This window comes from Vulpes lagopus, chromosome 1, assembly GCF_018345385.1.
Source record: "Vulpes lagopus strain Blue_001 chromosome 1, ASM1834538v1, whole genome shotgun sequence".
Lineage (NCBI taxonomy): Eukaryota > Metazoa > Chordata > Mammalia > Carnivora > Canidae > Vulpes > Vulpes lagopus.
In genome coordinates this window covers 141,956,364-141,970,018 of record NC_054824.1, presented here as the reverse complement: position 1 = coordinate 141,970,018, position 13,655 = coordinate 141,956,364, and the positions used below count along the sequence as shown (strand labels likewise).

Below are 13,655 nucleotides of genomic sequence, written 5' to 3'. Positions count from 1 at the left end.
AGCTGAGACCCAAAAAAGGAGCAGAAGATAGCTGTGGTAAAAGTCTGGGGGACTGTGTCAGGTGGAGGGAACAGTGTGGATGTGGGCTAATGCGAAAGAGAGTGACATGGTTATGAAGTGAGAAGAGACTATTGTGTCTGGCATACCACCATCGAGAGGGAAGGTGACTTAAGACTGGAGACATAGGGCAAAGCCTTAAGCTGCAGTGAGGACTTTGCATTTTATACTATTTGCAGTGAGAAGTTGCTGACTATTTGCAGTGAGAAGTTGCTGAGGTCTTCTGAGCAGGGGAGGGAAGTGATCTCCTCTGTATGTTTAAAACTGCCACTATTGGGATCCCTGGGTGGCGCAGCGGTTTAGCGCCTGCCTTTGGCCCAGGGCGCGATCCTGGAGACCCGGGATCGAATCCCACGTCGGGCTCCCGGTGCATGGAGCCTGCTTCTCCCTCTTCCTGTGTCTCTGCCTCTCTCTCTCTCTCTCTCTGTGTCTCTCATAAATAAATAAAATCTTTAAAAAAAAAAAAAACTGCCACTATTGCCTGTACAGTCGATTGGAACAATGGAGCAAGAGTAGAAAGCAGGAAGGCTGGTTAAGAGACCATTGCAGAAGTTCAGGAGAGAAGGAAGACAGTTTTGAGATATTTTATTCTTGTTTTGGAATTGGAAATTACTGGATATGGGAGTATCCATACTCCCATACATAGGGTGTGGGAGGATGGGCAAAAGGGAAAAGGCAAGGATGGCTACTAGGAGTCTGGCTAAGGACCTGGGTTGAATATATTGAGATGGGAAAGATTGGAGGAATGACCGTTTTCAGGGGGGGCAGGAAGAAAAGGACTAACTAGTTTGTACATATGGGAGTGTCTGACAGTTACTAAAGCTGCCGTGTGATTTCATTTCCAAATGCTCCATTTTCAGTGGAAATGATGAAAAGTTTATTGTTTTCCTAGAAACGTTATTTAGAAAGACCGTATAGTACATTTGGAAGAGTACTAGGTTGGTTTTCAGAAGCTCTCTGGGTTCTACGCTCCTCAGTGGTGCGATGATTTTGGCCACCATCTCCGGATGATCTCTTCATCCAACAATGGGTGTGTGGACTTGATGTTCCTTGAGGTCCCTTTTCAGCAGTGTTTTGTAGCTGTGAACATAAGCTGTCCCCTCAGTTTTTCTCTCACTGCTCCGCCTAGAATGTCTGTATCGTCACCCTGCTCCCGGACTAGGACTTGTTATGGGTTTACTTTGCCTACATGGAGTTTACAGCCACAGATATTTGAATCAGGCCTTTCTTGTGCCTTTTCCCCCCTTATTTCTTGAACCTCAATAGTTTTATAGTTAGATATAGACAGAAAATTCTCAGATTTCCTGATGTTGCATTCCTTGTTCTAACAAAAGCAATTGATCCTTTGTTGCCCTGACTAGGAGTGTAAAAACACTCCAAGTATTGCAGTCCAATGTTTAACTATAAAAGATCTTTTTTAATCTGTGTCCTAGCAAACATTCACCTTTTGGTCCATCCTGGATATGCCTTGGCTCTTCAAAGATTCAGTAAAGCCCACATTGTGCAGAGAAGGTGGGTAACAGCAGGAACCACTTCCCTGAGAAATGCCTGTCCTCTCCAGCCTAGTGTAGAACCGGTTCCCATTTAGAGAAATGTGGAGGAACCCACAGTTCAGCCCTTCCAGGGAAGGCACTAAAGTACTGCCTAGGAATTAAGTACACACATCAATCAAGCTAAGTCTTATCCCCAGTTAATATATAATAAAATATTAACAAAGCTAAATCAAATGAGTTTTCAGTTTAGCTATATAAGTGGAAAGCAATTTTGAGGTCTGTTGCATAAAGAATTCCAGTTCCGTGGTAGAGTAGCAAATAAATGGGATTGGGGGTGGGGTGACAAGGTGGGGGGGTAGATAAATCACCGGTTATTATCTCATTGCTATCAGCAATGGTTCTTTAAGGCCAACATAGTGGCTTTATCAGGTTTTCTAACAGTTGGATTTCAAGATTTGTTTGAAGAAGTAAATTTGTATTAATTCTAGTGAATACATTTGAAGGATCCATCCTGTGCTGTGAGCAATTCATAGTAACTAACAATAAGGCCCTGTAATAGTCCAGTATTGGTTTTTACTTAATAAAATATTTAATCATAAATGTCTGAATTCTGCATCTCCCACAGGAAGGCATTTCTGTGCCCACTGACAAGGATAATTTAGCAGTTTCATAGTTGAGCGCTTAATTACTCATAATTGTGAAGGGTAAGATGTGATGAATTCCTCCTCAATGGACATACTAAATATTTTAACTAAGGAGATGACTTAAAGTAAATTAAGCTAGTGAGATCATTTATTACAACATTGGTTAAAAGCAGTTTAAGAAATCTATCCTGTCCCACATTCCATTAGATGAGAATATGTGCATGATTGTTCCTGCTCTGTGACATCTGCAGGCTGCACTGTTGGGATGGAAGGCAGGTGTTTGGGGATGGGGGTTGGGAAGAGAGTATGAAGAAGTTGGTGTGGTTTTCTGGATTTGTGCTGTTAGGTTTTGCCTGAGTCACTCATGAGGATCCTTAGCTATATGTGGAGTTTAGTTCTCAAACTAATGGGAACATCCTTTATGTCCTTTTGGTTGGTCTGAGAGCATTTGTCCTACATCAGAACAAAGGAAAGGACTTGACAGCATGGGTCTCCCTTAAACCTCGTTGGTGCATTCTTCAGGGAAGATGGGCTGAAGCAGTCAGAGGTAGAATGAAGAGGTAAAGGTACAAGCAGAATGTATTTGTAAAATGCTTTTTCTAAATTTCTGAATATAAGACTTATATTTTGGAGTAGAGGAAAGAGGGATCCAGGTATTTCCGGAGTTAGTAGCTGAATGTGTCAGCTACAGTTACGTCGTATTGTAAAAGGCTCCAGAGCCCTCCTGCTTACCATTAGGGAAGGTTGAAACAACTTGTCTCATTAAGTTAAGCTTCATCCCTTGAGTGTCTTATTTAGCTTTACTTCTCTTCGTTCTCTTTCCCCAGTGATTTGGGTAAAGTATCTGAAAACCACTAAAGGTAAAAGGTTGAAGCAATCCCAAATTTAATAATCTATCACCTTTTCTTCGCGTATCTGAGTGTAATTCCCAGCAGTTCTTTGCGAATTCATTAGAAGACAGCAAGTCATTAAAAGTTAATAAGAAACTATTTGTTTCCGTGAGTGTGAATAAAACCACTTTGTGAGTCTGACATTCTTTTCCAGCCACAAAAGCCTTGCTTTTAGCCAATTTCCATTTTCTCTATCTCCCTAGCTTACTCCTGGATGGGGCACCTCTGATAGCAATCCACAAAGCCAGATATTACAAGAGGAAAGATGGCCTAGCCCTGGGGCCTGGACCATTTGTGACAGCTTTGGAGTATGCCACAGACAGCAAAGCCACAGTAGTGGGGAAACCAGAGAAAACATTCTTTTTGGAAGCATTGCGGGGCACTGGCTGTGAACCTGAGGAGGCCATCATGATAGGAGATGTAAGTAGTAAAGCCCAGGAAATGCCCAGAGCTTACCTGTCACGCTGGGAAGAGCCAACTTGGAAGTACTGCTTTGAAACACTAGCAGACTCTTATGGCAGCTATCAGATGGTAGTAATTGGGTACCTATAAACAGCTTACCAGAAGATGGTTAGTGATATTCTTCTAAAGAATTGAAATTTTGAGGGACGCCTGGGTGGCTCAGTGGTTGAGTGTCTGCCTTCCACTCGGCATGATCCCGGGATCCCGGGATCCTGGGATCAGGTTCTGCATCTGACTCCCCTCAGGGAGCCTGCTTCTCCCTCTGCCTGTGTCTCTGCCTCTCTCTCTCTCTGTGTGTCTCTCATGAATAAATAATTTTTTTAATCTTAAAAAAAATTGAAATTTTGATTATTTCTGACATTGTTCATAGTGTGATGAGATATATGTACAATCAAAAGGCCATTAAATGCAAGTCAATTAAGTGCTTTATATATCTATTGGAAGAAAACTTTACACAAATTTAAGTTTTTTTGAGTGTTACATATGCAGGGAGCAATGTATACCTACAGAATTCTATTATTATTGATGTTTTTCCTAGTATATGCTTTATAGAAGAACTTCCCAGTCAGTGTGCCACAAATAGCTCCAGATATTGATTGCCTCAGCCCTCTGAGTGGTAGGGCTGGACCTGGATGACGGGAGGCTCTAGCCAGTGACCTCTGGCCATGAGCACCTTACCAGTTTTCCCCAGCATCCTGGGAAAACATTATTTTCTACATGTGCCATGAGGGGAAAAGAGCTAGAAAGCACACTGCCTGTGGCAAGGATTATATTTCAATTTTAAGTAAATCCATTAGGCTAGAAGGGACCATGGAGGTTGTCTGTTCCAAACCTTGTCATTTGATAGACTAGGATGCGGAGGCCCAGAGAGGTAAAGCTCCTTGCCTAAATTCCCACAGCTAATTAGTGGCACAGCTGGAAGTGGAATTCAAGGCTCTGGACTTCCTCAAAAAAATTCTGGATCCCTTGCTTGCTTCACTTGTATAGTGCAGACACATCCCGGTGCTCATTTCCACTCCCTTACTCATGAACCCAAATAGGATAGTCACTGACCTTGATGTTGCTTTGAGAAACCATCTTTTCAGTCACCTTTTCCTCTTGGCAAACCTTTAGCTAACTTTCCTGGGCAAATGTGTGTTTGAAGAAGTGGAGGCGTCAGAATTCTTTATCTCAGGAGTTACCAGTGTTGGGACAGGGTGGAGAGAGGCACATGGTGGAAGTGTTCAGCTGCATGGAAGGTTTTTGTTATCCCAGAGATGGTGGGTTTTCCCTCCCTTTCCTTGCCCACTTTTTCCCACCTTCCTTCTTCCTTCCTTCCTTCTCCCCCATCTCTGCCATTTCACTAGGACAAGTTTAGATGCAACGCAAGGTAGTAAGTTAGACCTTAAATGAAGATCTAACTTTGATACTCTAAAACTTATTTCCAGGGTCTATTGTTGAATGATATTAATGATTTTTACTACTGAGGAAAAGAGTTCTTCAGGCACGATCTGAATGAGTCCTGTCTATAAAGTGCTATAAAGACATAAGATGAAAAAAAAAACAAAAAAAAAAAAACAAAACAAAACAAAAAAAGACATAAGATGGCAGGATTGATTTTCTTTCTCTTTCTCTTTCTCTTTCTCTTTCTCTTTCTCTTTCTTTTTCTTTCTTTCTTTCTTTCTTTCTTTCTTTCTTTGGGAGAGGGAAAGGGGTAAAGGGGGAGAGAGAATCCCTAAGCAGACTCCATGCCCAGCACAGAGCCTGGCATCTGACACAGGGCTTGATCTTACAACCTTGAGATCTTGAGCCAAAATCAAGAATCAGATGTTCAAACCAGCTGAGCCACCCAGGCACCCCCAAGGGCTGATTTTCTTGGTATTTCTTCCAGTCCTTGGATTTTTATTAACTCGTGTTTATCATCACAGTCAAACAAGCATATTCATCTTATCTTGGGTAAGAAGTGGAAAGAGGAGGTGCCTTTCTAACCGATCTGTTATATCCAAGAGTGAAGAGAATCTCAGTATTCTGATTTTGCTTGATCTTATGTTTGAGGGACGACTGGCTGGACTGGCTGGAAAGTAAGTATAGTGTGTTTACATGGGCTGCAGCAGAGCTGTCTTCTGAATGCAGTCCATTCACAGTCTGCAGTTGGATCATTCCCCTTCAAAGCTGCCAAATGAACAGAATGCTTTTTCCCATGATCTATTTTAAGAGGACACAGATGTACGTGAGGAAAACATGAACCATAGATGCACTCTTTGCGTTTGATCACTAGAATTAGACTACATTAGACTACTCTGTTGTACACTTTCCACTTCTCCAACACCTCCTTTTCCAGATGGCATGCTTCCTCAGATGGTTCCATGTGGACTTACCTCCTTTTCCCCTCTTGTATTTTAATAAAAGATAATGCCATCACAGTTTGCCATCCCAGCCTAATCAGTCAACTATCAATTGATAGTGTTTTGGTGACAAGCTAACTGAAGACAGTGAACTAAATGCTTTCTTTATGCTTTCCTAGGACTGCAGGGATGATGTTGGTGGAGCTCAGAATGTCGGCATGCTGGGCATCTTAGTAAAAACTGGTATGTATCTTCTGTATAAGCCTTCTCTAAAGCAAGATGGTAAAACACACGGTTGCTTAAAGAACAGTCTTTGCAGAAATGACAAAGCCCACTGGGCACATTCATTCTCTTTCTGTCACAAAGCAAAAATAAAATGGGCTCAGGATCTTAGCAAAAAAAGACATTGTGGGAAGGCCGGTGCTGCATAAAACTAGGAAGATGAGTTTAGAGGTCATTTTAAAACTTAACCAGAGGGGCACCTGGGTGGCTCAGTGGTTGAGCAGTCTGCCTTCGGCTCAGGGCGTGATCCCAGGGTCGTGGGATAGAGTCCCACATTGGGGGGCACACAGAGGGCCTGCTTCTCCCTCTGCCTGTGTCTCTGCCTTTCTCTGTGTCTCATGAATAAATAAAATCTTTTTAAAAAAATAAAAATAAAACTTACCCAGAGATATTCATGCTGGTCGACAATTAGTATTTATGATTTTCTTGATACACAAATCACCACATTGAATGGACCAAAGACCACTGACTTTGTGATACTCTATAAAAGTATCTCTCTTTCCTTTTTTTTTTTTTTTTTTTGGTGCCAGCTATAAGATACTAGGAACTAGTAGGCTAAGGGATCTGATACTTTCTGTTGAACATTTGCATTTTTTTAAAAAAATCACACAGAAAACTATTATCTTTCACTTACTGTTTTAGGAATTATTTCCTGTTCCAAAATTAGGTATACTCTTTGTAGCCCCTCAAAGTAAATTTAAGGTAAGAGCAGGAATGTACTGGGGAGGACTGAGCTAATACAGTATTATGACTCCAGAGGACCCATTAGTGTTCTGGGTCCTGGCCTCAGTGTGCAATGACTAGCTGTGCAGGGGCATGTGTCTGGTTTCATATAATGCAAGTGAAACCATTTAAGAGGTTTTTCCTAAAAACGAAGATTTAAAGTTTCAGAAGAGCCACAATATGGAAATTTTTTAGAAAAAGTACATTCATTTACTCCTGACATTTATTCAAGAAAATGTGGTTGCATAAAAGCTATTTTAAATTTAAAAATAGAAACAAAGCGTAGCTCCAGCTACCATTGAATAAGAAGTATTTGGCAAGGCCCTGTATGAACAGAGTTCAGACTGTGCCAGGATCAGAGGGAATTGTTGGAGCCTTGCAGACAGTGGTTCCAGTCATTCCAGAATGAACGGTGTGTTTGTTGACATTTCTCAGTCAAAATGATTAGCACCATCCCGAAAACATTACTACCCTTTGATGTTAGCAAAAAAGAGGAAGTATCAAGAAAAACTCCATAAAAGTCACACTCATCATCCCTCACTCTATCTTAATTTTCAAATTGCTGCCATTCAGTATTTTCTGGTCACCAAGGAAATCTTCAGACAACTATTTTTCCTCTTGCGTATTAGTCCTGCGAACATTTTTTCTCTTTAGCTCACATAATTAAGGATTTATACTAAGCATTAAAACCATCCTAGGCCAGTGTCTTGTAGGCTCTGCTCCCCCTCCCCTTGGCTGGCCTCTGTGGCTGCTCCCTTTTCCTACTGGCAGGTGATTGTGATCAGCCTGTCAACAGAGCCATCCAGTTAGTCTTAGAGAAGCCAGCAACGTCACACAGCCAAACTGAAAATGTATCACCAATAAAGCAGCTGAGTCCAGCGCAGAGAAATAGGCCTATTTGTCCTGTTGGTGTCTGGTCAGAAAAATCCCAAGTAAGCCCACTGTTCTAAAGGCACACAAAATGGCTGGCTCCGTTGATAAATTTGAGCAAGTACTAGGCTTCCCAATGTTGAAAATTATTGTAAGGATTTTAATCTAGTCCATAAGTGCTTCTTGTGGATGCTCTTAAGCAATTTTGTTTCATCGTGAGTAGCACATGGTAGAAGCTCGGTATACACTTGCCCAGTGATTTATTAATAAAGATTTGCGACTAGTGCTACCCAGAATTTGTTTTGTTTAGCATGTAAAACAGTCACCTAGAAAAGATGGAGTCATCCTTTATCTAATATCAAAATGGCTTCCTGTCTCCCCTTCTGCTCAGCATCTATTCATCTAGGAAAGCACAGACTGCCACAGTGAGTGAGGCAGTGAGTGGTGGCAGCCTGCTTCATCCACTGAGCCCACATTAGTGAGCACCTGCTTTATGCCAGACACCATTTGAGGTGCTGGAACTCTCACACCTATATAAGGCACTGTGTCAATGTGTACTTTGTAGAAATCCCCACTTGCAGGCCTAGACAGTAAAAGCATTCTGCAAGCCCTTATCTTCGTCAAGATAAGTCAAGAAAGTTGACTTTCACATACACTCCCTTAGGCCACTGAATCCACTCCCTTAGGCCACTGAATCCAGGAAGTAGGTATGTGACTTATATATGAGACCAGTAGTTAGTGACATATATGAGACCAAGTAGAAAATGTGGCAAGAGTTTGTACTAAATGGAATTTAAGCTTGAGAAAAAACTAGCAGCAGAGTTTTCTGTGTGGCCCATACTGTGGACAGGTGTCTTGAGGATGTTGAGGTGAGTGAGGCAGATACTCATTACCTTTATACATTTGATGCTGGCTCCATTCCTGTAGGAATTCACAGTAAGACAAGATGCAGTGCATCTGGTGTGAAATGGGCTTTTCAGGCTTTGTTTGCTGGGCAAAGCCTCATAAAGAGGTACGTAAAGGATGGTGGGAACTGTAGGAAACAGTGGGTCTGTTGTTAGGGGAGCTGGATTTAGGCAGAGAGTGCTGGAGAATGCAGGGGGATAAGTGGCAGAGATGACAGAAAAAGGGATGAAAGAGCAAAGAAAAGGGGAAGTGCAGAGGCAGGCCAAGAGGCTATAGAGCACTTGGCCTTGTTCCCCAGGACTTCAGCTGAAGCAGTCTGCCTGCTTGCCTGCCTGCCTGCCTGCCTTAAAAAAATTGTGGAATGCTCACCACATGTTAGTCATTATGTTTGGTGCTGGGAATGAATACATTGGGGAAAATAACATAGTCCCTGCTCTCAGAGAACTCACAGACATTAAAGGATAAATATGTAATTGCAACACATTATAAATATTGTGTAGGCAAAGAACAGGGTGCTGAGAGAGAGAATAACCGGGAGGAGATCTTACGGGGATGGGAATATGGATTTTGGCCTGAAGCATGCAGAGGGAAGTGGGGGTGAGAAGCCTATTGCCAGCAAAGGAGATGGCAGGTGTGAAGGTCCTCAGAGAGCCAGGTCCCATCCAGGACTGCAGTCTTGTGGAAGCACACCCAGAGGGTGGGGGGGTGCTGGGCCAGATGACAAAGGGCAGTGGTAGGGATTTGCACTCTTTCTGAAGGGCAGTGGGACCCTTCTTAAGCATTGTACCTGCCCCGTGGTGCCCTGCTGGGCAGACTGTCCTGCCTGGCTCAGGCCTGAGTGCATGCATCACTTTCTATCCTCACCCCTGGGTGCTCATTCATCAGACTCACAGGATCCTTACATAGCAGCAGCACATGCTGTTTCCAGTCACCCTCAGGAGCTGACAAAGCCTCTGCCCTGTGGTGTCCCGGCTTCCTGTGAAAAGCATTAATTCAGTCACCATGCCTATCTTTAGGGCTGTTGGGGAAGAAGATGATTTCCCCAGCTCTGGATATCTGAAAGAAACTTTAGCTGCCAGCTGCCAGCTGCCCTGGCCCTATGAGTGTCTGTTGTGAAAGACCAGAGTCCTGGGAAAATGCTGGATGTGAGATTTCTTTGAATTGCCTCATTGCATCTGAAAGCTTCAATAAGAGATGCTTCGGGAGATGGGGAGCCCCTGATTCTCCAGTACTTGCCAGAGTGGTTCTGTGGTGGCCCAGGTGCTCATGGGATGTGATTAATGTGGCATTCTAGCAGGAGCCTTTGTTCACTGGCTTTACTTTCATTTCAGGGAAATACCGAGCAGCAGATGAAGAAAAAATTAATCCACCTCCTTACTTAACTTGTGAGAGCTTCCCTCATGCTGTGGACCACATTCTGCAGCATCTACTGTCTTCCTCTGTGTGAATCAGAAGCAACTGGAGATGTATCTTTTCATTGCTCACAATGAACCCCTCCCCATCTCCACGCCAGCATAGACAGGGACCAGCACTCCTCTATTGTGCATTAATTAGAAAGAAAGGTATTGAACTGCAGCCAGCCACTACGCCTTGCTTATCCCTTTTATTTTGCAAAAGAAGATGAGAAAGGGGAAGCTGTGATTTTCTACCATTCCTTTTAAAATATTCATCAGGTTAGTCAGGGCTGGGAGGGAGAGCCTACTGCAGGGCGTCGTCGTGTTCTCTGCTGTCTCCTCACTGGGACAGTGGGAGTGGGGAGTGTTCAGATTGTGAATAAAATTGAGTGGCGTTTTTTAAATTATAAAATAATGTGTTGAAAAGTACATTAGGCTATAGTTTTAATATTAAGTTCAACTGTGAAATCCATCAGAAGTGCCAAGTGGAATGAATACAAGTCAGAAGAAGCAAAATAAATTGTCCTTTAGCCCAAGTGATCAAGTGAATTTGCCTTAATGGATGTTGAAAACCAGATTATCTACTGTATTATTCCCAGCACGGGTGACTTCTTTTTCTCTTCATTAGCCAGAGATGACTAATTTAAATTTAGAACCTGATTTTAATTTAAAATAATATTTCCATTAATAACCTATTCATTGCAGATACCTATTATACTGTGTAACAGTTGTTTTGGAAATTTTATGTAAAATTAAAACTATCAGTATTTTACAGATGTTTTAATTAGACATTGTTATTAACAGGAACAGTGCAGAAACTAAAATCAAGCCTTTAATGTCTTATAGACCATGCATTTTTGAAGTTAGCGTCCACCAGGGTCCTATTAACTGTACATTTGCAAGATTTCATTATTTTTGCCTCTGACACTATGGGAAAAATCTTTGAGAAGCTATTGGGACAGATTCAAGCTTTTATGTACTTGGTTACTACAGCTGTAAAATGAAATCTCGTCTGGTAGCATGGATTATTCTTCTCGTGTTAGACCCACCAAAATGAAGGGGACTAAGTAGGTAATGATTTTCCTAGTGCATTTGCATACTGTGATAATCCTGGGCCTTGGCAATTGTTTTACAGGACTCTTGGGCATTGAATTATTAGCATGTAATTGTACATCATTGTGGCGTTCACCTTATTGAAGCACACACCGATGTTAATGAGCTTCGGGCTTTGATGCTTGTTTAGAGATCAGCTTGATCTTGGACGGCAGAGAGGAAAGCTAAATAAATGGCAGCTCCCTCTCCTTTTGGTGGTCTTTTGATCACTCTGTTCTTGTCTCTGCGGATGCCCTGACTTAGTACTAACACAGCCTAGAGTGCAAAGGACAGATGTGATAGGACTGCCACCACAGATCCGAAGCATGAGTGGAATGGCCAGGAGCATAAGTTTGGGGGCCTGACCAGCAGTTACACAGCTCTGTGCCCTTGGGCAAGTCACCTAAGCTCTCACACCCCTGTAAAATGGAGACAGTGCCAGCACCCACCATGTAGGCTTGTGGTGAGGGTTAAATGCATGACCAGTGTCTTAAGTATTGAGAGTAGAATCAGGCAGATGCTGAGTGCTGTGTGTTTTGGGGCGGACGTAGCAGGACTGTCCACACTGAGTGATCTGAAAAGTCTCGATAGAATTCATCTCAAAAGTCAGTTCAATGGGGAAAGTCTTCCTGGGGATTAAAAAGAAAGAGACACTGTACTCCATTTAAACTCGCACACGCAGAGGCACATAGAGAAGCTCAGAGTGCAGGTAGAGCATGCCGCTTGTGCCTGATGGATGTCCTGCATTCAGCTTGGGCCTGTTGCCTGGGTGCCTGGGTCAATGATTCCTTGGCTCAAGCACCATTGAGTGCTGGTTGCTACGTGCTAAGTGCCATGCTAGGAAGTAATCAAGTGTACAAGAGAAGGATTTTACCCTGAGGACCCTTACTGGTGGAGGAGCTAGGGAGAACACACAAGATGCTATTAGTACTCCAGTGGCCTTCCTCTGAGATGTCTGCCTGACTGCAGGTGGAATGAGGCGTCCCCTCCTTCGTGCTCTCATAGCACTTATTACATTACACTTCGCTACTCACACGTCCCTTCTCCCTACCAGACAGGACAGTGTCTCGTTCTTCCTATACCTCCTGCAACCCAGTTAGGCACTCAGATGGTTACGGAACCAATACAAACTAGTAAATGCTATAGGAATTTAATGTTAGAAGGTATAGTGATGAGTAGGAAGGAGAAAATTTTCATTTTGGATTTGTTTCCCATAGGAGAGGCCACATTAGACACTCGGAGATAAGGGATCTGATGCTCTAGAGACAGGTTAGAGCTAAAGCAAGGAAGCAGACATCACTGATGTGCCAGGACTCAAATAATGACAGGAATAGGTAAGGCCATGTGAGAATAAGGTCCCCAGCCAAGAAAGAGGCTTCTTTCCTCCATTCTAGTTTGGCTGTATTTAACAAACACAGAGCTTGTTAGCTGACACGTCCACAGTGAGCTTCAGGAAGATAAATGAAAATCTTGTTTTAGATCCAGGTTACTATAAACATTGCCAGCACAGCCGGTTGGTCTGCCTTGGGCTTCATGGAGGATATTTAATAACTGAAGTACCTGAAAGACTTTGTTTTTCCAGCCATCCCATTTAAAGCGCTTTCCTGTGGTATGACCTCAAGGACAGTGTTTGCATCATTTTTAGTACAATCCTCTCTTAGGCCCAGAAGAGGCACCAAGTGCCATTTTGGAACTGGAAAAGGTAGTAGACAACACTCACTAGTCAAGAGCGGATTACTGAGCATCTGCTCTAAGCCAGGGTTGTGCTGGGTGTGGAAGAAGGCAAAGCATCAGCCCAGTGGTGGAGACATGGTTGTCCCACCACTTCACTCTCATCCTTCCAGAATTAGCTAGTTGTGCAGTAGCTCTTCTACCCACCATTCTGCATCTGTCGGAGCTGATCGGGGCCGTTGGAATACTGTAGTCACTGATGTCAGAAAGTCCCTTGGAAGGATAGTGTCATCACCTCACCCTTAATCTCACACTTAGAAATTATTGTACCACGTTGGACCAGAAAGTTAAAAACACACCTGCATGGGTTATGTTCATTTGGTTTGGGATCAGTAGTGGTTCCTGAAGAATGAAACTGAAATCCTTGGGCACCTACAATAAAGAATTTTTAAAACACTAATCTATTTCACTAAAATACTCCACCTTAACCAGCAGAATCCCTTTTTCATATTAGCAGATGCTTGCATAAAGCCATGTTTGTGGGGATCCCTGGGTGGCGCAGCGGTTTGGCGCCTGCCTTTGGCCCAGGGCGCGATCCTGGGGACCCGGGATCGAATCCCGCGTCGGGCTCCCGGTGCATGGAGCCTGCTTCTCCCTCTGCGTGTGTCTCTGCCTCTCTCTCTCTCTCTCTGTGTGTGACTATCATAAATAAATTAAAAAATTTAAAAAAAAGACACTAATGCTATAAAAAAAAAAAAAAGCCATGTTTGTGTTATCAAGTTCCTTTGGCATAAGTCACAAAAACTTTTCTTTTACATAAACTAGGACCTTTGCTGACTTTATTAGG

At 42.9% G+C, this 13,655-nt stretch overlaps 1 protein-coding gene across 6 annotated transcripts in view; it reads left to right on the top strand.

Annotated features, from left to right (window-relative positions):
• The window catches only part of HDHD2 (haloacid dehalogenase like hydrolase domain containing 2), a 37,537-nt gene extending 24,089 nt beyond the window's left edge, over positions 1-13,448 (top strand). For 4 of the 6 annotated variants that reach the window (XM_041751503.1, XM_041751512.1, XM_041751521.1 and 1 more), the window contains 3 exons: positions 3,288-3,504; positions 6,050-6,113; positions 9,983-10,581. In XM_041751503.1, the coding sequence (XP_041607437.1) occupies positions 3,288-3,504; positions 6,050-6,113; positions 9,983-10,098 (397 nt within the window). In that variant the 3' untranslated portion in view covers positions 10,099-10,581. Of the gene's footprint in view, positions 1-3,287; positions 3,505-6,049; positions 6,114-9,982; positions 10,582-10,621; positions 11,347-13,303 lie in introns of those variants that run through there. The other 2 variants (XM_041751534.1, XM_041751528.1) reach the window with 2 other exon arrangements.
• The last annotated feature ends 207 nt before the right edge of the window (positions 13,449-13,655 follow it).